The sequence below is a fragment of the Lactuca sativa genome, chromosome 6 (genome assembly GCF_002870075.4).
Source record: "Lactuca sativa cultivar Salinas chromosome 6, Lsat_Salinas_v11, whole genome shotgun sequence".
NCBI lineage: Eukaryota > Viridiplantae > Streptophyta > Magnoliopsida > Asterales > Asteraceae > Lactuca > Lactuca sativa.
The window spans coordinates 55,799,254-55,823,534 of NC_056628.2; the positions used below are offsets into that span (position 1 = coordinate 55,799,254).

The 24,281-nt window shown below is 42.2% G+C and overlaps 2 protein-coding genes across 3 annotated transcripts; one reads left to right on the forward strand and one right to left on the reverse strand.

Annotated features, from left to right (window-relative positions):
* Window positions 1-239: 239 nt before the first annotated feature.
* LOC111905382 (ferredoxin, root R-B1) lies at window positions 240-1,598 on the reverse strand. 2 transcript variants are annotated; one of them, XM_023901079.2, is made up of 2 exons: window positions 1,445-1,598; window positions 240-789 (listed from the first exon to the last, which is right to left on the reverse strand). In XM_023901079.2, exon 2 carries the CDS (start codon window positions 781-783, stop codon window positions 319-321), a length of 465 nt encoding a protein of 154 aa, XP_023756847.1. In that variant the 5' UTR covers window positions 784-789; window positions 1,445-1,598; the 3' UTR covers window positions 240-318. The 2 variants fall into 2 exon arrangements, with proteins under 2 accessions (XP_023756847.1, XP_023756848.1); XM_023901080.3 differs by lacking the exon at window positions 1,445-1,598 and adding an exon at window positions 1,044-1,366.
* Window positions 1,599-22,318: 20,720 nt separating this feature from the next.
* Window positions 22,319-23,644, forward strand: LOC111905384 (cytochrome b-c1 complex subunit 9, mitochondrial). Its single transcript, XM_023901081.2, has 3 exons — window positions 22,319-22,516; window positions 23,214-23,261; window positions 23,375-23,644. The coding sequence occupies exons 1-3, from the start codon at window positions 22,400-22,402 to the stop codon at window positions 23,420-23,422; spliced, it is 213 nt and encodes a 70-aa protein (XP_023756849.1). The 5' UTR covers window positions 22,319-22,399; the 3' UTR covers window positions 23,423-23,644.
* The last annotated feature ends 637 nt before the right edge of the window (window positions 23,645-24,281 follow it).

The following is a 24,281-nucleotide window of genomic DNA, read 5'->3' on the forward strand; positions in this document are numbered from 1 at the left end:
TAATTGGGCCTTTGTTTACCTCTAGAAGACTATAACCCAATTCAAAGAACAAAACAAATGTTAAAGATTTTGGCCCAACGAAACAATTTCATTTCAACTTCGACCACAATATTGGCCCAAAACCAAATTCTCTTGTTAAAAATATCAAGACTTCAAAATCCATATTTTTATCAAGACTTGAAAATTCATCAACCACAAGATTTTTTTCTTCAGTATTCTAGCATCATAAAACCACCACAAGGCACAAACTACCATTTGATAATTAAAATGCAAAGAAAGGTTCGATTGTACACAACAAAGACACACAACTACAAGAACTCAATAAAGATCAGCTTCTTTATGAGTATGAATCACAGAATCACAAGTAGGGTAAGCAATACAAGTCAAAACATAACCTTCCTTCATTTGATTATCATCAAGAAATGATCCATCGGATTGATCAACAGCACCTGCAACTATCTTTCCCGCACAGGTGGAACAAGCACCTGCTCTACAAGAATATGGAAGCTCAACCCCTGCACTTTCAGCAGAATCAAGGATGTAGCAATCATCAGGTGCATCAAATTCGTTTTCATCTCCATCTGGTCCAACGAGCTTCACCTTGTATGTAGCCATGGCAGTTGTCCTTGAAAATTGGCTGGATTTCAATCCAAAAGCTTTTGAGACGCTCTTTAGTGATGGAAGACATGATTGGAGTTTTGGAAGTGATGTAGCAGAAGGTGGGATGTAGCTTTGGGGTGCAATTCTGAACATGGATGGTGTAGAAAGAATTATGGATGACATGATTACCTGAAAAAAAAAAACATCAAGCTTCAATATTTGAGAAGACAATTCAATGTTCAATTACATTAATCAGTCAAACAATGAAGAAATTGGATGTTCAACACTCGATTGACAAAAAGGGGAAAGAAATGCAAAAGGTAGAAAGAATCGAATATAAGAGCTCAGATTAGATAGGACGCCTAATGGTTGAATTAGGGTTTAAAGCGATGTAAGCTTTTGTAATTCCTTTCTGGAAATTGAAGAACATGACATAGATTTACCTCAAAAAGAAGGATCAAAATCAGTGTACTATCGATGTGAATCACGAAAATTAAATTAAAATAGAGAGAGTGCTCCAAATTCCACAGATATTCAGCACATTCTCGTGTACGGATATTCCGTGAAAGCGATGATTTGACATAAGTCGAAAAAGCGAGTCACCGAATCAGATCCGTCTAGAAAACAAACAAATTCAACTAAATCCGTAGAAAATTCCATCAAGTGCATAATCACGCATAGAGAAATCCCATAAATCCGAATACACAAATACAACGAGATGTACGAAAATGAAAGAGATCGATGGTAAAGAAGTAGCATAATTACATTAATCGTATATGAATATATATATGATGACGATGAAAGGGAAAATTAGAAGAGAAGAAGCGTTAGTGAAGAATCTTACAGAAGATTGTAGAGAGAACTGCAGCTAAACAGGGAATCGAGAGAAAGGTTTAAAATAATGAGAAGGGATTATAGTGGGGGATAGAGTTTTGTATCTTTGGAGAGAGGAATCTTGTAGAGTATGAGTGTGCTAAGCACTAAACAAGTATAAAAAAAAAAATTGATGACCATAATTTAAATTATGCTTTTAAGTGATTTGTAAAACACTAAAAGGTGTTATTATATTTGTTTGGGAAAATGACTCTTGAGGGTAATTAACTTTTGCGTTTGTACTCATTTGGTCCCTTTTCTTTTTTTTGTATTCAATATACCATCGAACTTGTTGTTGGTGTTTACCATAGCCCTTTTGACCGGCTTTTGACTTGTGATAGCCGGTCAAAGGGCTATGGTAAACACCAACAACAAGTTCGATGGTATATTGAATACAAAAAAAAGAAAAGGGACCAAATGAGAACAAACGCAACAGTTGGTTACCCTCCTGATTCATTTTCCCTTTACTCATTTACAACAAATCCCACATCATCTCCTACTGATATTAATAACTTTTATGAGATTCATTCTTGCTTCTCTTCAAAACATAACCTACGAAAGGACATTATTCATACATGTACAACTTTGTAATGCACTTGAATATTTATTAGGGGAATCTTGACTAAGCAGGCGCATTTCATGACTACATTTACATTTCAATCAAATGATTTATCGTATCATGGATTCTAGACAAGTCTACAAACGAGTGAAATCATAAGTGCTATGATTTTTGAGTTTACTTAGCTTTAAGATCGAACTCATGGGATAAGATACAACATCAATATGTACAATATTATGGTGTATTGTACATATTGATGTTGTATCTTATCCCATGAGTTCGATCTTAAAGCTAAGTAAACTCAAAAATCATAGCACTTATGATTCCACTCGTTTGTAGACTTGTCTAGAATCCATGATACGATAAATCATTTGATTGAAATGTAAATGTAGTCATGAAATGCGCCTGCTTAGTCAAGATTCCCTTAATAAATATTCAAGTGCATTACAAAGTTGTACATGTATGAATAATGTCCTTTCGTAGGTTATGTTTTGAAGAGAAGCAAGAATGAATCTCATAAAAGTTATTAATATCAGTAGGAGATGATGTGGGATTTGTTGTAAATGAGTAAAGGGAAAATGAATCAGGAGGGTAACCAACTGTTGCGTTTGTTCTCATTTGGTCCCTTTTCTTTTTTTTGTATTCAATATACCATCGAACTTGTTGTTGGTGTTTACCATAGCCCTTTAACCGGCTATCACAGGTCAAAAGCCGGTCAAAAGGGCTATGGTAAACACCAACAACAAGTTTGATGGTATATTGAATACAAAAAAAGAAAAGGGACCAAATGAGTACAAACGCAAAAGTTAATTACCCTCAAGAGTCATTTTCCCATACCCATATAAAATCAAACACATATTCACTTATTCATAGGTATACCAAACAATTGTAAAGATACATATAGAATAATTCTTTATAATTTGAGTTATTCAAGAACATGGTTCTAAAAATTTTTTTAAAAGAATCATCAAAATATTATTTATCTATAGAAGTTGTGATTCCTACGAAAAAATGTTGGATAACTCGGTATAAAAAATGATGACCCTAATGTAAATCATGCTTTTAAATGATTTGTAATTTGAGTTATTGAGTGACATGATTCTAAAATATTTTAGAAAATTGTCAAAATTTTATTTAACTATGAAAGTTGTAATCCCCATAAAAAATGTTGGACTACTCGCTAACTTACGCTTATCAAGTAAAATTTTGATTTTTTATTTTGTAGAATTTACTCTTTTTTTAGTTAGTATTACGTCTATCCAGTTACTTACAAGGCTCGCGAAAGATATCACTAATTGTTCATAATATTGTTATTATCTAGTATATATACTATGTGACGATGGAGAAAAAAAAATACTAAAGCACAACATTCTCATAACATTCATAAAGGATGCCATTTGATGAAGACAATGTAGAGAATGCAAATAAAGATAGTGATGTAGCATATATGATGAGTTATATCAAGTAAACTGATAAATATTTTTCGATTTTGTATTGTTTCTTTAAATTAGTAATAACCTCACAAAATTTGTCTTTTTTTAATGTAATTGTAGAGAAGACAACTAAGCAACTTACAAGGGCCTCCTTTGGTCATTTTAGTGAATATTCCATTACAAATTAACAAATAGCTTACAATAATTAATGTACATGTAGTTGTCGTCCGAATCAACCTATATAAAATGCATGCATATAGGGTCGGCCTTATGTATATTTGAGTAAGGGTAGGGCTTAGGGCCCTAATTTTTAAGGTGCCCCACTTAATTCGCAATCCAATTTCACACGTTTACTCTTCTGTATCGATCACGCGTCTGACTCCCCAAAAACAAAAGTATTTATCAACTACAACCGACGATTACTCTTCCTATTCTTATTCTTCTCTACGATTACACTTATGTTCTTCTTCTTCTCCATTCTCGAACTCTGATTCTCAGTTCTAGCCTTCTAGGCATCTCTGACCTCGATTCTAGGTATCTTCGATCTCGATTCCTCCACACTGATAGGCGCTGAAAATACCTTCTATTCTTCGATTCTTATTCTTCCTTCTTCATTCTCGGTCTCTCCATAGACTCCATTGTTCAAAATCATTGATGATTTAACTATTCAAGGTTGTCACTGGACACTGAAACGGTAATGTGTTTGTGTTTTCACTTTCCCTTTTGATTTTTTCATTATTTAGGCTTAATAGCCGATTAGGGTTAACCTTTTCAATAATATTTTTGATTCTAGATTTCATTGTTAACTGCTGATTGATTGCTACTGACGTGAATCAAGTTGGAACAAAATTTTCAGTTTTCTAGATTTGAGCTTTACATTATCTGAGGGGTGGTATAATCTTAATCCATATCTTCTACACTTATATTAGTTGTCTTGGTGATTGTTTATTGAATCTAAAAAAAAGCTAGAAAAATTAATTTTATGTCTTAAATTTATTGTGACATCTCCAAATTTCACGGTCAGAAAAGACCGGTTTGTTCATGCTTTATTTTAAAATCAGAGTAATCGTTTAAAGAAAACGGTTGCAGAATTTGTTCCCAAAACAAGATATGATAAAAACTTATCAAAACATTTCTCAAAGAGAATGTATTTTCATTAAATAATAAAACCTCGTGATGTCATGTTCCGATACAAACACATAAGCATAAACAGAACGTACATTCATTTACTCTAGTGATTTACATCTCCTTTAATCTCTCAGTGCAAAGCAACTTCGTATCGATACCTGTGATACAATTAAACTGAGTGGGTCAGACTTGGGAGCCTGGTGAGCATATAGGGTTTTCAACCCACAATATTATATATATATATATATATATATATATATATATTCAATCATCAAACAATCAACCCAATTACCCATCCCCATTATCTAGCTTACTCTTAACGGTCTACCCTAAGAGTCATCTATTCGTTCACTCCGTAATAGGCACTAAGACAATAGCTGCTAGGATTCTTTATTAGGCATTAAGACAATAGCTGCCAAGGTTCCTTCGTAAAGCACTAATTCCATAGTTGCTATGGTTCATTCATCGGGTACTAAATCCATAGCTATCATCGTCTATCTAACAGTACTAAATCCATAGCTACCAACGTTCGTCTATACGGTACTAAATCCATAGCTACCAAGGTTCATTTATACAGTACTAAATCCATAGCTACCGAGGTTTATCTTTACAGTACTAAATCCATAGCTACCGAGGCTTATCTTTACAGTACTAAATCCATAGCTACCGAGGTTTATCTTTCGTCTCATCCTCAAACTCATCCTTCATCACACACCAACTATTTCGTCTACCCATGTTCTACCCAACATATTTGTAGAGGTAAAATACATATACAATTTAACTCATTTAAAACCTATATAAAACTTCAATTCCATGCCCATCTCAAATAGACAAATAATATATAAACACATAGCACGTATTTCATAGCAAATACTTCGTATTCATGTGTTAGAAGAAAGTAACTACACACTCACCCAAACATATACTTAATACATTCGAACAATACTTGTATTATACTCGTGTTTATGAAAGGGACTATACACCCACACATATAAACAACTTTATATTATACACATAGAACGTATTTTATAAAATACTTCATATTTATGTGTTAGAAGAAAGTGACCACACACTCACTTGATCAGAAGATGATCGGACAGCACTACAGCTCTAAGAGTAGTATTCTTCGGTGAAACCGGGATATCTTCACACACCAGGTTTCTCGCGGGCAGAGTTTCGGCTCGGAAACTCTTTTCTTCTCGGGATCTTCGGGGCTTCGGGATATTTCTTGCACGTAAATCGAGGTAAAAAGGGAGAGAGAGAAGAGAAAATAGCAACCCTAAACGGCTGGCCCTTCAAATCTATTTATAGGGCAAAATCTGCCCTTGCCACGTCGTGGCACCTTTTTCCACGTCATGGGCTTGGTCGTCACTGCATGCGTCATCGCAAGTTGCATCTGGGGGACTCCCAAGACTTGCCACGTCGTGGTATCTGACAGTTTTGGGGTTTCGCGCCCCGAACTTCAGAAATTCATAACTTTCGCATACGAACTCCGTTTTCGACGTTCTTTATATCGACGCGAAGGTGAGATTATGCTCTACAACTCTCGTTTAGAACTCATTGGCTAATTTTGAATTTATTTTTAATATATTATAAATATATTACTTATATATTATTTTTCGTAGGTCGGGACAGGAAAACTCCGTTATAAACTCATAACTCCTTCGTTTGACGTCCGTTTTCGTCCGTCTTTCCGTCATTGCACTACTATCGATGAGATCTTCAATTCTCATTTAGATTGTTTTGGATAAATATCTCTTTAACGTAAATTCACTATTTAGGTCACGCTATGTCGTGCCAGTTCTGTTGCGAAACTTCGACAGTGTAACGACCCGTATCTGGTATGGTAATTCCTTGGTTTTTATTTTTGAAGTTTTGCAAGAGGGACTCGGCGAGTTCATAGCCTGACTCGCCGAGTAGGGTCGCGACTTCGAGCACGTGTGAGCCGGGGACTCGGCGAGTCCATATCCCTGACTCGGCGAGTCCATCCGTCTGGGTGAAACCCTAAACCCCCGGGTTGCCCACTATTTAAGTCACCTTATAGCCCCATTCTCGCCTCCCTCACCCTGAGAACACTGTGAGAAAGAACCCTAATCCACCCTTGTGTGAGCTAAGTGTTTTGTGCCATTTTGTGAAGGTTTGAAGAAGGAGAAGAAGAAAGGAGCAAGGAGAAGAGGTGTAGTGCAAAGATCCAAGGGCAAATCTAAGTTATTTGGGGTATTTTCGAATTTTACCTCTTGTTATATGCTTTAAACCTCCATTAGAGCTCTCCTAGGATCTAGTTGATGCTTGTTCCAAGCCTTATGTTTGCATGAATGCCTTAATAAGTCGAGATATCTTTAGATCTGAATGATTGGGTGTTGTAGAGCCCAGATCTACTGCCTTTTTGGAGTTACTTTGCATATTAACCATAGATCTACCCATTTTGTACATCTTTTAGCCTTATTTCCCTTATTCATGAGGTTGTACACGTAAAGTTGGAAACTTTACGTGGTAAATCAGCTTATTGGACTCAGATCTATCAATTGTATGTGTTGGATTCAAGCAAAATCGAGTAAAAATCAGTTGCATGGCGGCAACTCGGCGAGTCGGGAAGAACGAATCGGCGAGTTGGGTCGCGAGTTCCCGATTCCTTCATTTTTATCAGTGTCGAGTGGATCCAGTGAGTTAGAGAGTGGACTCAGCGAGTGAGAGTAGACTCAGTGATGGAGGGACTCGGCGAGTTGTTCATACAACTCGGCGAGTCCAAGGCAATCTTCTTAAGCTCAAGAACAACTCGTCGAGTTGTTCATAGGGCTCGGCGAGTCGGATGAAGATTGTCTGAGTTCTTGGATCGGGAGAGTACTCGTCGAGTCGATGCCATACTCGACGAGTAGCAGCGAGTTGAGTCGAAGAGTGAGAATAGGGACTCGGCGAGTTGGCGGCCCAACTCGGCGAGTCAGGTCAACTATGGGTTGACTTTGACCGAGAGTTGACTGTGTCTGAGAGTTGACCTTGACCAAGGGTAAAAGAGTCATTTTACCCAGTGCAGTGTTTAGTATTTGATTGAGTGTGTTTATGGACTTGTAGCCGGGGAGATACCGGAGCAGCAGCAGCTAGCTTCCAGAGCCATACACTCAGCAGCCAGTTCACGAGGTGAGTTTCCCTTCAGTAGGAACGGGTCTACGGCTGCAATGTCGGCCCGTGTAATTATCGGTAGTTCTGGTCTTTAGTCTGATGCAGTAGCTAGAGTGCTTGATGTCTTTGTGATTCAAGCATATTCGAGTATGTGTTCCGGACTTCGGTCCGATGCAGTATGCAGTATATGTGATTATAATAGTTGTTATGTGTTATGCTATGTCATGATCAGTCAGTTCCGGACTTCGGTCCGATGCAGTTAGTTCCGGACTTCGGTCCGATGCAGTTAGTTCCGGACTTCGGTCCGATGCAGTCAGTTCCGGATTTCGGTCCGATGCAGTTAGTTCCGGACTTCGGTCCGATGCAGTTAGTTCCGGACTCCGGTCCGATGCAGGGGACAAGGTCCCAGTCAGTTCCGGACTTCGGTCCGATGCAGCTAGTTCCAGACCTCGGTCTGATGCAGTGGGCAAGGCCCAGTATGTGATTCATATGTATTGTATGGTATGTGGTAGTTTGGGGGAGCTCACTAAGCTTCGTGCTTACAGTTTCAGTTTTGGTTTCAGGTACTTCCGCATGTAGAGGGAAGAGCTCGGGGTGATGGCATCGCACACACCACAGTTTCAGCTTTTATCCTGGGAGTTGATTGGTTCTTGATTTTTATATGACATGGATATGATACAGTTTTCCGCACAGTGTTTTATTATTATTTTGAGATACATCATGTATGGTTTATGATATGACACTCAGATTATGGTTTTTGGTTATGTTGAAAAACGAAATATTTGGGTCGTTTCAAGTTGGTATCAGAGCCCTGGTTTGAGGGATTCGGATACACTTCCGGGTGTATCTGAACTCAAACTAAGGGGAAATAAAAGGATTTTTTTAAAGGGAAAATGTTTTCTAAAAGAATTTTGAAAGCACTTAGAAAGAAAGAAATTTTTAAACAAGATAAGGGTGTGGTGCATGCGATCAGCCGAGCTCAAGTAAGTACTCCCAAATTACCCATACAAGTTATTTGTTCAGTTTTAGTTTCAGTAGAACAGCATGCTAGTATAGGACTAAGGATCTAGGAGGATGCCTTATGTGCCTGCTTTATGTGTTACAGCTTTATGAGTATTGCATGCTAGTATTGAGTAGACAGCAGTAGGATAGTCTGTTTAGGTTATGCCTGATAGTATGAGCTTAGCACTGTATGCTAGATCGGTTTCTCGTTTTGAGAATAGTTTTGCCTGAGTATGATTCCTTTATCCGAATGCTGCTTGCTTCGTGCTTTGTGGGAGTTCTGAGTGATGGAAGTTAGGCATTAGGTGAACACGTTACACCACATGTGATCAGGGTTGAATAATCCCAGAGTGCTGGAACTAGCCCTATTGTGCAGCTCTTGTTTGAGTCCAACCGTTATAGGGACGGGTCTTTTACTTGAAGGATTATCTGATCTTCGTCACATGCGATGGTGTTCAGGTGGTGGTTAATTAGCATTATAAGGAGACCTGCAGCAGCTGAGGACTAGTTGAGTTGAGTCTGAGATTTCCCTAGGGCAAGCCTAGGATGAGAGTAGCAGAGAACGGTAGTAGTAAAAGTGACTTGGTGGAGCCAAAGCAGTTCTTGAAGAAAGTACGGATAGATGTGGAAGGTAGTATAGGCCCGTACTACTGAAAGCAGAGGATCCGTACTCGAATCAAGAAAGGCTGAGACAAGACCAGGAAGCTAGTTGTAGTATCAATGATCCCTTGAGATATTTCCGTTTATGATGTAGTTGTGATGTGTTTCAGAATGGTGGTTTTGTGTTCGAGACCAGCGGCCGGCAGCGGAGGTGCCGGAGAGGGATCAGGTTCAGGCTCGGGGGATGAGCGCATGGATGAGCAGACCCGAGAGTTTCTTTCTTCGGAGATTACGCGTATCATTGTAGAGCAGACTCCTGTGATCTTCGGTTCGATCAAGGAGGGGATTCTAGAGCTGATGGATGAGAGATTGGGCACCTTCCGTGCCGAGGTGGCGGCCATGATGGGGTCGCGCACCCTTACATTCAGGGAGTTCAGGGCATGTGGAGCTCCGGACTATCATGGGGCGCGGGACCCCATAGCAAGTACCAGATAGTTGGCGGATGTGGCCAACGCTTTCCGCACTAGCAGGTGTCCCGAGGGGGACAAGGTCAGATTGGCATCCTGTCTTCTGAAGGACAGGGCACGGGACTGGTGGGAGGAGGTCGGACATTCCATTGGAGATGACGCAGCATTGGACGCCATGACTTGGGCTGATTTCTCTGCCAGGTTCAGGGCGGAGTTCGCACCGGTTATTGAGGTGCAGCAGTTGGCTAGGGAGTTTCAGGACCTCACCCAGACTACAGAGACAGTGGCGGAGATCACCACCAAGTTCAGGGAGAGGGCTCTTCTCGTTCCTCAGTACGTGGCTGATGAGGAAATGAAGAAGGCCCGTTATCATGAGATGTTGCGGAGCGATATCCGCCAGTTTGTGAGCCGGTCCAGCTGTAAAACGCTGGAAGATATGATTGCTAGGGCTCGGGAGAGGGAGATTGATCTCGAGATGGAGAAGAAGAGGAAACCGGAGGCGGTTTCGGGTTCAGGCGGTTCGGGCAAAAAGCCCAAGGTTTCGGATCACAGATCTAGGAGTCAGCAGAGCCACGGTCGATGTGGCAAGTGTGGGAGATTGCACGAGGGAGCGTGCAAGGCAGGGAGTTCCGGCTGCTACAAGTGCGGTCGGATTGGGCATTTGAGTAGGGATTGTACGGCCCCTGCTACTGCCGTCGCAGCATCAGATCTGATTTGCTTTCAGTGCAATCAGAGGGGACATAAAAAGTCCCAGTGTCCAAGTTTAGCTGCAGCAGGGAAGGTGGCTGCACCTGCCCCTGCTACCTTGAGGATTACAGATGGCCGGCAGGGCCGAGTTGATGCGCCAGTGGCGAAGAGTAGGGCGTTTCAGATGACAGCAGAGGAGGCGCGAGCGACTCTTGATGTGGTGACGGGTATGTATCTTCCCTTCATCTCTTTATTATTATTGATTGGATATTGCTTATGATTGTATGTTTTATTCAGGGTCGTTCTCTGTGAACGGCATTTCTGCTATGGTATTATTCGATTCGGGGGCTACCCGATCATTTGTATCACTTGCGCTTAGCAAGAGATTCAGTAGAGCTCCAGGGGAGCTGGATTGTCCATTAGAGGTTGAGATAGCGGATGATAGGACCGTGAGGGTCGGCAGAGTGCATAGAGGGTGTTCTCTTCAGTTATTTGATGAGCAGTTTTCAGTGGATCTGGTACCTATTCCCCTGCGAGGGAATAAGGTTATTGTGGGTATGGATTGGCTAAGCCCCAATGGGGCAGTGATTGATTGTGAGCTTCAGCTAGTGAGGGTTCGCACTCCCAGTGGGGGAGAGTTGGTGATTCAGGGCGAGAGGCCACAGCGAGGACCGACCTTTTGTTCCGCCGCAAGGGCGAGGCGCTATGTTCAGCAGGGTTGCGTCGGTTTTGTAGCTTACGTTTTGGATGCCCGGGAGAAGGGCAAGTCGACAGTTGATGATGTTCCTATTGTTCGAGACTACCCGGACGTGTTTCCTAAGGATTTGCTGGGGATACCTCCTGAGAGACAGGTTGAGTTCAGGATCGACCTCATTCCTGGTGCGGCTCCGATAGCCAAGGCACCGTATCGACTAGCTCCCCCTGAGATGCAGGAGTTGTCTACACAGCTGCAGGAGCTGTTAGACAAGGGTTTCATTCGGCCGAGCAGTTCGCCTTGGGGAGCGCCGATCCTGTTTGTGAGAAAGAAGGATGGGTCGCATCGTATGTGTATAGATTACCGGGAGTTGAATAAGGTAACGGTGAAGAACCGTTACCCACTCTCGAGGATAGATGATTTGTTTGATCAGCTTCAGGGAGCGTCTTGGTTCTCCAAGATCGATCTACGCTCCGGATATCATCAGATGCGGGTTAGAGATGAGGATGTACAGAAGACTGCTTTCAGGACCAGGTATGGTCATTACGAGTTTGTGGTGATGCCATTTGGGCTCACCAATGCTCCAGCCGCGTTCATGGATCTCATGAACCGCGTGTGTAGGCCGATGCTGGATCGGTCAGTGATAGTGTTCATAGATGACATCTTGGTATATTCCAAGACGCAGGAGCAGCACGAGGAGCACCTGCGGGAGGTGCTGGAGGTTTTGAGGAGGGAGAGACTTTTCGCAAAGTTCTCCAAATGTGAGTTCTGGTTGCGCGAGGTGCAGTTCCTTGGTCACCTCGTCAACCAGAAGGGTATTCTGGTAGATCCGGCCAAGATAGAGGCCGTGATGTAGTGGGAGGTCCCGAAGTCTCCATCTGAGATTCGGAGCTTCCTAGGGTTGGCAGGGTATTATCGGAGATTTATTCAGGATTTCTCCAAGATAGCAGTGCCGCTCACCCGACTGACCAAGAAGTCAGTGGTATTTCGTTGGGGTCCGGAGCAGCAGACAGCATTCGAGACCCTCAGGCAGAGATTGTGCGAGGCTCCGATCCTTACCTTGCCAGAGGGAGTAGAGGACTTTGTAGTCTATTGTGATGCCTCGATCACAGGTTTGGGAGCAGTTCTGATGCAGCGAGGCCATGTGATAGCTTATGCCTCGAGACAGTTGAAGCCTCACGAGGCTAATTATCCTACCCATGACTTGGAGCTGGGGGCAGTTGTGTTTGCCCTCAAGATTTGGAGGCATTACCTATATGGGGTCCGTTGTACTATTTACACGGATCACAAGAGTTTGAGGTACCTTATGGATCAGCCGAGTCTGAACATGAGGCAGAGAAGGTGGTTGGATGTGCTAAAGGATTACGCCTGTGAGATCCTTTACCATCCAGGGAAGGCCAACGTGGTGGCCGATGCCCTGAGCCGCAAGGTGTCGGCGGCCCCTATCAGAGATCTATGTTTGAGGATGACAGTGATCACTCCGTTGTTGGAGCGGATCAAGGAGGCTCAGGTGCAGGGCCTCAAGGAGGAAAGCCAGAAGTGTGAGAGAATCGTGGGCCGAGTAGCCTCGTTTGACTATGATAGTCGTGGTTTGCTGACGCTTCACGGGAGAGTGTGGGTACCGTACTGGGGTGGAGTACGGCAAGTGTTGATGGATGAGGCTCATAAGTCTCGGTTTTCTATCCACCCAGGGGCGACGAAGATGTACCGAGATCTTCGACCTGATTATTGGTGGCCCTGCATGAAGCGGGACGTCGCCTGGTACGTCGAGAGATGCATGAACTGCTGGAAGGTCAAGGCGGAGCACCAGAGACCTCACGGCAGGATGCAGCCGTTAGACATTCCCGTGTGGAAATGGGAGGACATTACCATGGATTTTGTCACCAAGCTCCCCAGGACCGCACGAGGAGTGGATTCGATATGGGTAGTAGTGGATCGGTTGACGAAGAGTGCCCATTTTATCCCGATCCAAGAGAGTATATCAGCGGAGAAGTTAGCCGATATCTATGTGCGAGAGATTGTGGCACGTCATGGAGTGCCGGTATCGGTGGTGTTTGACCGAGATGTCCGTTTCACATCCAAGTTCTGGAAGCGGTTCCACGACGTGATGGGTACTCGTCTCCATTTCAGCACCGCTTTCCACCCTCAGACAGACGGGCAGAGCGAGAGGACGATTCAGACTCTCGAGGATATGCTTAGGGCATGTGTCCTAGATTTCGGTGGCAGTTGGGATACGTATCTTCCGTTAGCGGAATTCTCGTATAACAACAGTTATCATGCGAGCATCGACCGACCTCCCTTTGAGATGCTGTATGGGAGGAAGTGTAGGACCCCGATTTGTTGGAGCGAGGTCGGTCAGCGGGTCATCGGGAGCACGGAGGTGGTTCTCAAGACGACTGAGTTGATCCAGCAGGTCCGTAGTAGACTGCAGACTGCCCAGAGTCGGCAGAAGAGCTACGCCGATAGGAGGCGTTCGGACTTGGAGTTCCAGGTGGGGGATATGGTCCTTCTGAAAGTCTCACCTTGGAAGGGTGTCATCAGGTTCCGGAAGAGGGGCAAGTTGGGCCCCAGATTTATTGGTCCTTTCAGGGTTTTGGCCCGGGTGGGTCGGGTTGCTTATCGGTTAGATCTTCCTGAGGAGCTTAGTCAGATCCACAACACTTTCCATGTGTCTCAGTTGAGAAAGTGTCTGGTGGATGAGTCAGCAGTCGTTCCCCTAGAGGATATTCAGGTTGATAGCAGCCTGAATTATATTGAGAGACCGGTCGCAATTCTGGACCGGAAGACCAAAACCTTGAGGAACAAGGAAATTCAGTTAGTAAAGGTGCAGTGGCAGCACCAGAAGGGGTCTGAGTGGACGTGGGAGGCTGAGGAGGAGATGAGGGAGCACTACCCAGAGTTATTTGCAGATTCAGCCGTAGCAGACTTCGAGGACGAAGTCTGAGATAAGTGGGGGAGAATTGTAACGACCCGTGTCTGGTATGGTAATTCCTTGGTTTTTATTTTTGAAGTTTTGCAAGAGGGACTCGGTGAGTTCATAGCCTGACTCGCCGAGTAGGGTCGCGACTTCGAGCACGTGTGAGCCGGGGACTCGGCGAGTTGGCGGCCCAACTCGGCGAGTCAGGTCAACTATGGGTTGACTTTGACCGAGAGTTGACTTTGTCTGAGAGTTGACCTTGACCAAGGGTAAAAGAGTCATTTTACCCAGTGCAGTGTTTAGTATTTGATTGAGTGTGTTTATGGACTTGTAGCCGGGGAGATACCGGAGCAGCAGCAGCTAGCTTCCAGAGCCATACACTCAGCAGCCAGTTCACGAGGTGAGTTTCCCTTCAGTAGGAACGGGTCTACGGCCGCAATGCCGGCCCGTGTAATTATCGGTAGTTCTGGTCTTTAGTCTGATGCAGTAGCTAGAGTGCTTGATGTCTTTGTAATTCAAGCATATTCGAGTATGTGTTCCGGACTTCGGTCCGATGCAGTATGCAGTATATGTGATTATAATAGTTGTTATGTGTTATGCTATGTCATGATCAGTCAGTTCCGGACTTCGGTCCGATGCAGTCAGTTCCGGATTTCGGTCCGATGCAGTGAGTTCCGGACTTCGGTCCGATGCAGTTAGTTCCGGACTTCGGTCCGATGCAGTTAGTTCCGGACTCCGGTCCGATGCAGGGGACAAGGCCCCAGTCAGTTCCGGACTTCGGTCCGATGCAGCTAGTTCCAGACCTCGGTCTGATGCAGTGGGCAAGGCCCAGTATGTGATTCATATGTATTGTATGGTATGTGGTAGTTTGGGGGAGCTCACTAAGCTTCGTGCTTACAGTTTCAGTTTTGGTTTCAGGTACTTCCGCATGTAGAGGGAAGAGCTCGGGATGATGGCATCGCACACACCACAGTTTCAGCTTTTATCCTGGGAGTTGATTGGTTCTTGATTTTTATATGACATGGATATGATACAGTTTTTCGCACAGTGTTTTATTATTATTTTGAGATACATCATGTATGATTTATGATATGACACTCAGATTATGGTTTTTGGTTATGTTGAAAAACGAAATATTTGGGTCGTTTCAGACAGGTAATAACTTCTTCGTTATAACTCGGATTTCGACGTTCTTTATATATTCGGAAACCTCGTAACATAAACTACATCTTAGCTAAGATTACTCCTTCTAAATAATATTACCCAAAAAAGTCATTTTTGACGCTCTATGTCCTTAAATTGACTAGCCCAGATCTACGGGCGTTACATTTATTCTCAAAGTATATATATACATAATAATAATAATCTTTAACTCCACCATTTATAAACTTTTTAGGCCTTGTTTGATATACCTCTTAGTGTGTAACAACGTAAATTTTCAAAATAATTTTTCATTTTTAAAACGTTCATTCATTCATAAATAATGTCAAACACATTGTATCAAATGTTATTATCACAAAACTTTTCCCCAGAATCTCTACAAAAACTCCAATGCGTGTGTGTACGAATCATGCCGGCGCCTTCCCGCGCTCATCACTAGTACCTGAAACACATAACACAACAACTGTAAGCATAAATGCTTAGTAAATTCCCCAAAATACCACATACAGCACATACGCCACTCAAGGCTATAATACGACCCTTCGGTCAATGTGTCTCAGCGGGACCCTCCAGTCCCGTAGCTCGTTGGACCCTCCGGTCCGGTCTATATCATCATACAACATATAAATATCACATAGCACATAATCTCATACATAACACATAAGACCCTCTGGTCATCACATAATACCACTCTAGGTAATGTATAGTGAGAAGACTCACCTCGATGTCTCGGAGAATATCTGACTCGGAAGAAGTATGATCTAGCCTCCGCCTAATCACATAAAGTAATATCCTCATAAATACAACTGTACTCAACCCTAAAGTCAACAAGGTCAACGGTCAAACTTGACCCGACTCGACGAGTGCACAAGGGCGACTCAGCGAGTCTACACGTGTCCACTGACTCTCTTAGATTCTCTCTTGGCACGTCGAGTACTTCCCTTGACTCGACGAGTTCCACCTGACATGAATCGCGGGGCCACCCCGACTCAACTCGCCGAGTCTCAAGAATAACTCAGCGAGTTCCAACTTGATCTCAAACCCCTGACTCTCCCTGACTCACCGAGTTATTCCCCCAACTCGGCAAGTCCACTCACTGAGTGATTAACGGGCAACCTTCATACTACTCGCCGAGTCTGTTCTTGGGACTCGGTGAGTTCATGCCATGCACAAACTCAAAACAACTTCTGAGGTCAGATCTGTTCCATACAATCATAGATCTGGCCTCCCCAAGCATGATAATCATGTAAAGTTCGGACCTTGACACACATATAACATAGAAATGGTCCAAAATGGTGATTTAGTCCCAAAAATGACATTCCAAACTCATGACTTCCAAAATGACTCATAAAGCTCCAAGGGTTAAGGTCTCTGGACCTCTTTGGGTCCAGATCCAGAACACAAACTCGATGAGGGACCAAATACACCACTTAATCAATCTCTAAAAGGGTTTAGAAAACCCTAACACTAAGAATCAACACCAAAACTGAAGAAGGTCCGAGAATAATACCTCAATGCAATCTCTATGAGCTCAAAACCACCAAAAATTGCACCTCCTACAGCCTCATCTTGCCTTAAACACTTCCTTCTTGCAAAAACACCCACCAAATATCAAGATTGGCCTCTCATTCCTCACAAACGCTCTAGATCTCTTTAGGGTTTCTCTCTGGGGTTGGTGGCTGCAAATGACGGCTATAAGGCCTTTTAAATAGGTCTCAAACCCTGGAAATTAGGGTTTCATTAAACAGCGTGGACTCGCCAAGTCTACTCATGAACTCGCCGAGTCTATCTGTGAACTCGCGTACAAATCCGCGACCATACTCGGCGAGTCTAGACGCCAACTCGCCGAGTTCCCCCACAAAACCCAAAAATAAAAGAACAAAATATCATACCTGGGAATCCGGGTGTTACATAGTGAGCCCAGTAAGAGGTAAAATCTGACCCAGTCCAAATCAGGTGTTTGATACCGCCTTAAAGTACCTTTTACTCGGTCCTGAAATCGCTGATTCGGTCCCCCAAAAAATGTCGTTGACTGAAGAAAAAACATTCCTTGCCCTTATTTGCCCTTCTCGGCTTCTCATTGTTCTTATTTGAAATCCTCTCCTTTTCCCACCTTCGACAAATGCGACATCTACAAAAGCAAATTTTACCTTAGACATCTTCGCTGCTCCTTCCTCCCCTCCCCCCTGCGGTATCCTCATCCTCGTCCTCGTCCTCGTCCAATGTCACCTCCCTGAGCTCCGGCCGTGTTCCACTTCATACAAGAGTTGTGTTAAAGGTGTTCAAATTATGCTACATTCCAAGGTTAGTGTTATTAGAATATTTTGATTTATGTTTGTACAGTTTGTCTTATTTTGCAGAAAATGTGTTTGACAAAATGCCATATTGAAATCAAATTCTAGGTGTTATGGAACAAAGAATTTAAACATCTCCCCCTCCCCTTGAATCTAAATTGCAGGTCTGGAGAAAAAAACGAGAACAAGGTTGAGTTTTGATAGACATTCTCATAGTTGTTAGCAATCAGATAATGGGTATATCACGTGATTTGTTAAATCAAATCATTAACTGTATAACCTTGATAACCCTTCTTTATCTAAGATGAATCAAACATCAAAAGGCTATTTGAAATGACCCAAATTTTTTTGTTTTAATATTACAATAAATCAAATCATCGAGTATCATATATATAAAAACCATGGAATGAGTAACTCAAATGTCATAGTAACTGTGTCAAAACAAAACAGTATCAATCATAATAATATCCGAAATAAACTCCCAGGATAAAACTGAAGTTGCGGTGTGTGCGATGCCATCATCCCGAGCTCTTCCCTTTGCTAGCGGAAGTACCTGAAACCAAAACTGAAAACTGTAAGCACGAAGCTTAGTGAGCTCCCCCAAACTACCACATACCATACAATAACACATAAACTACTATTGGACCTTGCCCACTGTATCGGACCGAAGTCCGGAAACTACATCGAACCGAAGTCCGGAACAGACCAGGGCCTTGCCTGCATCGGACCGAAGTCCGGAAACTGCATCAGACCGAAGTCTGGAACTGACTGGGACCTTGTCCCCTGCATCGGACCGAAGTCCGGAACTAACTGCATCGGACCGAAATCCGAAACTGACTGGGACCTTGTCTCCTGTGTCGGACCGAAGTCTGGAAACTGACTGAGCATAACATAGCATAGCATAAACATATCAACTAGCATAAACACATATACTGCATACTGCATCGGACCGAAGTCTGGAACACATAACATAAAGACATGCTTGAATCATAAAGACATCAAGCACACTAAACTACCGCATCGGACCAGAGTCTGGAACTACTGCTAACTAGACGGGCCGACATTGTGGCCGTAGACCCGTTCCTATTGGAAGGAAAACTCACCTCGGAACTCTGGCTGCTGAAATGCTAAACCCGAAACTGGATGACTGCTGCTCCGGAACTCCCCGGCTACAATTCCCATAAACACTAAATCAGATACCAAAAACTGAACTGAGGGTAAAATAACTATTTTACCCCTTGTCAAAGTCAACCTTCTGGTCAAAGTCAACATTTAGTTGACCAGACTCGTCGAGTTGGGCCGTCAACTTGTTGAGTCCCTTTACTCTCTTCTTATCCACTACTCGTCGAGTTTAGCAAAGACTCGACGAGTTCTTCTTCGATAATGACATCCAGTCTAACTTCATCTGACTCGCCGAGTTGTATGAACAAATCGTCGAGTCCATCCTCATCTCATGAACACGTCGAGTCTCTTCTTAAGGCAAGAAGATTGCTTTGGACTTGCCGAGCCAGGGCGTAGACTCGGCGAGTCCCTCGATTACTGAGTTCGTGTCCTATTCCACTGAGTCCACGTCCTACTCACTGATTCCAATCGTAATCTCTCAAAGGGATAAATTTGGGGACTCGCGACTCGACTCGTCAAGTCCGATGAACAACTCGCCGAGTTGCTTGCATGACATAACAATATCGTTGATTTTTATCGATTCCAAGGCATTCAATTCATAGATCTGGGTTCCTAGAGTGGGTTTTACACGTAAAGTTTCCAACTTTACGTGCATGCATGCTCAAATGAGGATTAAAAGCCCTAAATAAGCCAAAAGTGTAGATCTAGGGCTTGCATGGACGTTTGGCCTAATAAAGCTGGTGAATCTGAGCTTCTGGAGCTCAAACATAACTAGATCTGATGTTCTTCTATCTCTACATGCCCCCCACTCACTAGTAGCTCTATAAAGGGCCCAAAAAGTGATTAGATTAAGCTTTTATGGAGATTCAATTGAAGGAACAACAAGGGTTCGAGTTTTAGTACCTCTATATGCTCTGAATTGACCCCCAAAAGCCTGGATCTTCTTCTTCTCCTTTGGATCCTGCTTCCTTCTCCTTCCAAAACTTCAAAGAGCACAAAACACTCAAGGCAGCTTAAAGAATTGCTAGGGTTTCATATAGGACTCTTTGTGGGTGAGGGAGGCCGGTCCTGGGGCACATAAGATGTTTAAATAAGGTGCAAACCCTTGAGATTAGGGATTCATCCAGACAGGCGGACTCGTCGAGTCCCAGCATATGGACTCGTCGAGTAGCCAACTTAAACCGTGTGCAAATCCCGACTCTACTCGACGAGTCGGGCTACATACTCGTCGAGTACCCCATAAGAAAAGAAAATTACTTAATTTAAATTACATACCAGAAATGGGGCGTTACAACTCTCCCCCACTTATCTTAGACTTCGTCCTCGAAGTCTGCTGCTGCTGAATCTGAAAATAACTCTGGATAATGCTCCCTCATCTCCCCCTCGGTCTCCCACGTCCACTCTGAACCCTTTCGATGTCGCCACTGCACCTTCACTAACTGAACCACCTTGTTCCTCAAGGTCTTTGTCTTCCGATCTAAGATCGCAACTGGTCTCTTGATATAATTCATGTTGCTATCAACCTGAATATCCTCCAAGGGTACAACTGCTAACTCATCCACCAAACACTTCCTTAACTGAGAAACATCAAAAGTGTTGTGGATCTGGCTAAGCTCTGCCGGAAGATCCAACTGATAAGCAACCGGACCCACCCGGGCCAAAACCCTAAAAGGACCAATGAACCTGGGGCCCAGCTTGCCCCTCTTCCAAAACCTGATAACACCATTCCAGGGTGATACCTTCCGGAGGACCATATCGCCCACCTGAAACTCCAAGTTCGAACGCCTCCTGTCAGCGTAACTCTTCTGCCGACTCTGCGCAGTTTGCATTCTGCTACAAACCTGCTGGATCAACTATGTGGTCTTGAGCACCACCTCGGTGCTCCCAATGACTCGCTGACCGACCTCGCCCCAACAAATCGGGGTCCTGCACTTCCTCCCGTAGAGCATCTCGAAAGGAGGGCGGTCAATACTAGCGTGGTAACTGTTGTTATACTAAAATTCCGCTAGTGGAAGATACGTATCCTAATTACCACCGAAGTCTAGGACACATGCCCGAAGCATGTCCTCGAGAGTCTGAATCTTCCTCTCGCTCTGCCCGTCCGTCTGGGGGTGGAAAGCGGTACTGAAATGGAGACGAGTGCCCATCTCGTCATGAAACCGCTTCCAAAACCTGGAAGTAAAACGGACGTCTCGGAAATCGGTAGACAAGTACTTCTTGGATTTAGAGGAGCCGGAGCAATAAGAGTCATGTTTTTATATTCTACATACTTTTGGTGTAATTAAAACAAGTTTCAGATTGATGTAAACATTTTTCATATATATATATATATATATATATATATATATATATATATATTAATTGTAATGGTTGTGTTACTATGATTGCTATTGTACAATGGTTGTGATGCTAAACATGACGTCCTCCACCCTGGAACGATTCTGCCATCCTGGTTTCGGGGGTGTGACATCTTGCCTCTGCCAAAATTTGATACAAGATGGTTTGTTCTGGTGGGAGGTTGCTTGATCAGATGTAGGAAGATGGTTTGTTTTCAAAGCAAAAAAAATGAAGGAAGTGATTTTGCTCTTAAATATTGTCATGCATTGAAGGTCGTGTATGAAGCCGCTAAATCTTTTCGGCTAATGGTTTGATGAAGTTTGCTGATTTTGGGTTGGCTGCTAGAATATGGTATTTTGTGATTGTTACATTTGTACATGTGTTAATTGTTCTTGTCATGTAAATTTAGTAAATTCATTGGTTATATATGCACTTTGATTAGAGTTTGGACTAGATTGGCGTAATGTATTTTATTAATTTATATGTGGAATAGAGCTATGAAGCTCCATACAATTGGATTGAAAACTTGGAGTTATGTAATGTAAGTATGGTTCAATATGATTTTATTGGTTATATAAGCACAAAACAAAACAAAACGGTAAAATAGTTATATTCAACATTTAACACACTTAGTCAGAGAGGTAATCAAACATATAATTTCAGTAAGAAGCAGATCCAGTCAGAGCTTCAAACTCAGTCATGCCTCTAACTTAGTCAGATATAACTCAATTAGCAAGTATCAAACAACCCATTAGTTTATTATTGCCGGTCCTAAGTTGGATAAATGAGGAGTGTTTATAACATTGAGTATAGTAAATGCTAAAGGGGCCCAAATTTTTTATTCGCTTAGAGCCCCCAAACTGGTTGAGCCGACCCTGCCTGCATGTCGTCTGCAAAGAATGTTTGATGACCCTCCATTTACTACTTAATATTGGATCAATTAAACACTTGAAAAACATGTATAGAAATCTTTTGTATGTTTTTGTGTAACAATTCATTTTCTAATAGGTGTTGGTACCATCTCTAGAAATTTTTTGTATGTTTTTGTGTAACAATTCATTTTCTGAATCAACAAGTTAGTGTTAGAATGTAACGAGAAAGCTTAACGAATTGTGAATGCTCTTATTGCAAAATTCGTAACCTTCTTGTATCTTAAACCTACTTATTGTATATCTTAGTTTATTAAAAACTACAGAAATTAATTTTCATGATATAAAACTTACATGCCTTCAGTCGTAGGTCCAATTAAGTTCTTAAGCTATAGATCCGGAACGGATCCGGTTCGGGTTCATACCAAATTGCCACGAACAAAAGGCAGCGTTAGTAACCTAGACCGGCCAAAACACAAACACCCAACACCATTTCTGCTCCGATCCCGTCAACAAGAGGAAGAGATTACACCATCGCCATGAGTTCGGCAGCTCGGAGAACCGGAGGACTATTCGAAGGACTATACAAAGTCCTTATGCGCCGTAATTCTGTCTACGTCACTTTCGTTATCGCCGGTGCTTTCGTCGGTGAACGGGTTAGCGCTCCGATCCATTCTAATCTTATATATATTACACATACGCATACATATTCCTCGATTCTGTTTTCCGTTAGATTAATAGGTTCTCAGGTTTGAATTTTTAATGTCCATAGAGTGGATTGTTGTCGCCCTAGATCTGATTTTGTTGTGGATCATTAACTTTCATCTACGAATCACTTTCTTTATCCTAATTTAATCGATTTGTTTTGTTTCCACAACGTCTGACTCCATCTCATTTTCTTCATCCATGTTATTTAGAATTTCGAAACGTTGGAGCAAAGCATTTTGCTTGCGTCTAGGAACTAATTCATAGATTTGACCTATAGATTAAGGAAATAAACATCTTAATACGTTGTAAAGATAGATATATCATATTGTAGCATTGAATCTATGATTTTAGGTTAAGGAAAAAAAACAACTTTTAGCTGAAACTACCTTGATTGCCTTGATGATTATTATGGAGGAACATTTCGGGGAACAAATGTAGGGTTTTGACATACAGTGCCATATGGTTTTGCCTTTGATTATCGAAATTACAAATGGGATATCAACATAAATGACTTAAATGAGAGTTCTTTTTTTTAAAGAATGGTGCCCTAAAAATGGTGGTTTAGTGAATTACATGTGGTTTATCAAGAAAGATAACAAAATAATGTGATTTAGTAATGGAGTTGTTATGATTTATGTGTTTCAGGCAGTTGACTATGGAGTTCATAAACTCTGGGAGAATAACAATGTTGGGGTAATGTCCAGTTTTATTTATTTTGTATGATAAATATTGTGAATTCTTGTGTTTTTTTTTTTTTATTATTTTTTTTTTGAATCTAATATTTTAGAGATATTCTATTTATGCAGAAACGGTATGAGGATATTCCTGTTTTGGGACAGAGGCCAACTGAATGAAGTGGGCATCAAATGTGATTTTTATTTTGTTCATCCTATTTTGGGATATTTGAAAGGATAAATTGTATGAATCTTGATAATAAGTGATGATATTTTTTTTGGGACAAACTGGTTGTGGTATTACCAGAATTAGATCTTTCAACTTTGAAGAGAAGGCAATTCTCATGATTTGTTTGAATTTTGGTCTAATTAATTTATAAAATTCCTGTTGCAATTTCTTAATTAGCTCTGGATATATTAGACATTAAAAAAAAAATGTGAGTCCAAAGTCAAAACTAGGTGATTTCCTACATATGAAAATGGGAATACAAGCAATGGTAATAAGTGGGAAAATATTGCAAACTAAAAGCATGAAGCATGTTCCAACAATACAAGCTAAAATGATAAACCTACATAGCAAGGACAACATTTAAAATGAAGCTAGTGAATAAGACTACTTCTAAACACCCTCTTATCTAAGTTTATATTTTCATAATTCTAAGTCACTCATTTTAGTGTAACCTCATAATATCTTATTAGACGTGGATATCGACAGACTTTTTAGACCGGCCTAAAAAAGGACCTAAATAGGTCCTGATCTAGGACTAGGACCGGTCTAAGTCTGAGCAGTCTAATTTCGATCTAAACATGTCGGTCCCTTTATTTAACTATCAATCGGTCTTAAAGCGGGTTCAAGTCAGCATGAGTCGGTCCCTGATATCAAAATAACCAATCGTGGTCCCCATGTTTAGCTATCCATCGGTCTTAAAGCTGAAGCCTAAATGAAACTTAACTTCCCTAAGGCTAGAGGGAGTGGAAGCGATTTCAACCGCGAGTCCGCCACATCATCACCCAAAACACCATCCCCTCGCTGCGGTTT

Bases quoted from the DNA above. Each gene is read 5' to 3' on its own strand.
- LOC111905382 (XM_023901079.2), bottom strand. From the start codon at position 783: ATGTCATCCATAATTCTTTCTACACCATCCATGTTCAGAATTGCACCC.
- LOC111905384 (XM_023901081.2), top strand. From the start codon at position 22,400: ATGAGTTCGGCAGCTCGGAGAACCGGAGGACTATTCGAAGGACTATAC. The intron at 22,517-23,213 runs GTTAGCGCTCCG...TATGTGTTTCAG, and splicing joins GTGCTTTCGTCGGTGAACGG to GCAGTTGACTATGGAGTTCA. The intron at 23,262-23,374 runs GTAATGTCCAGT...CTATTTATGCAG, and splicing joins GGGAGAATAACAATGTTGGG to AAACGGTATGAGGATATTCC.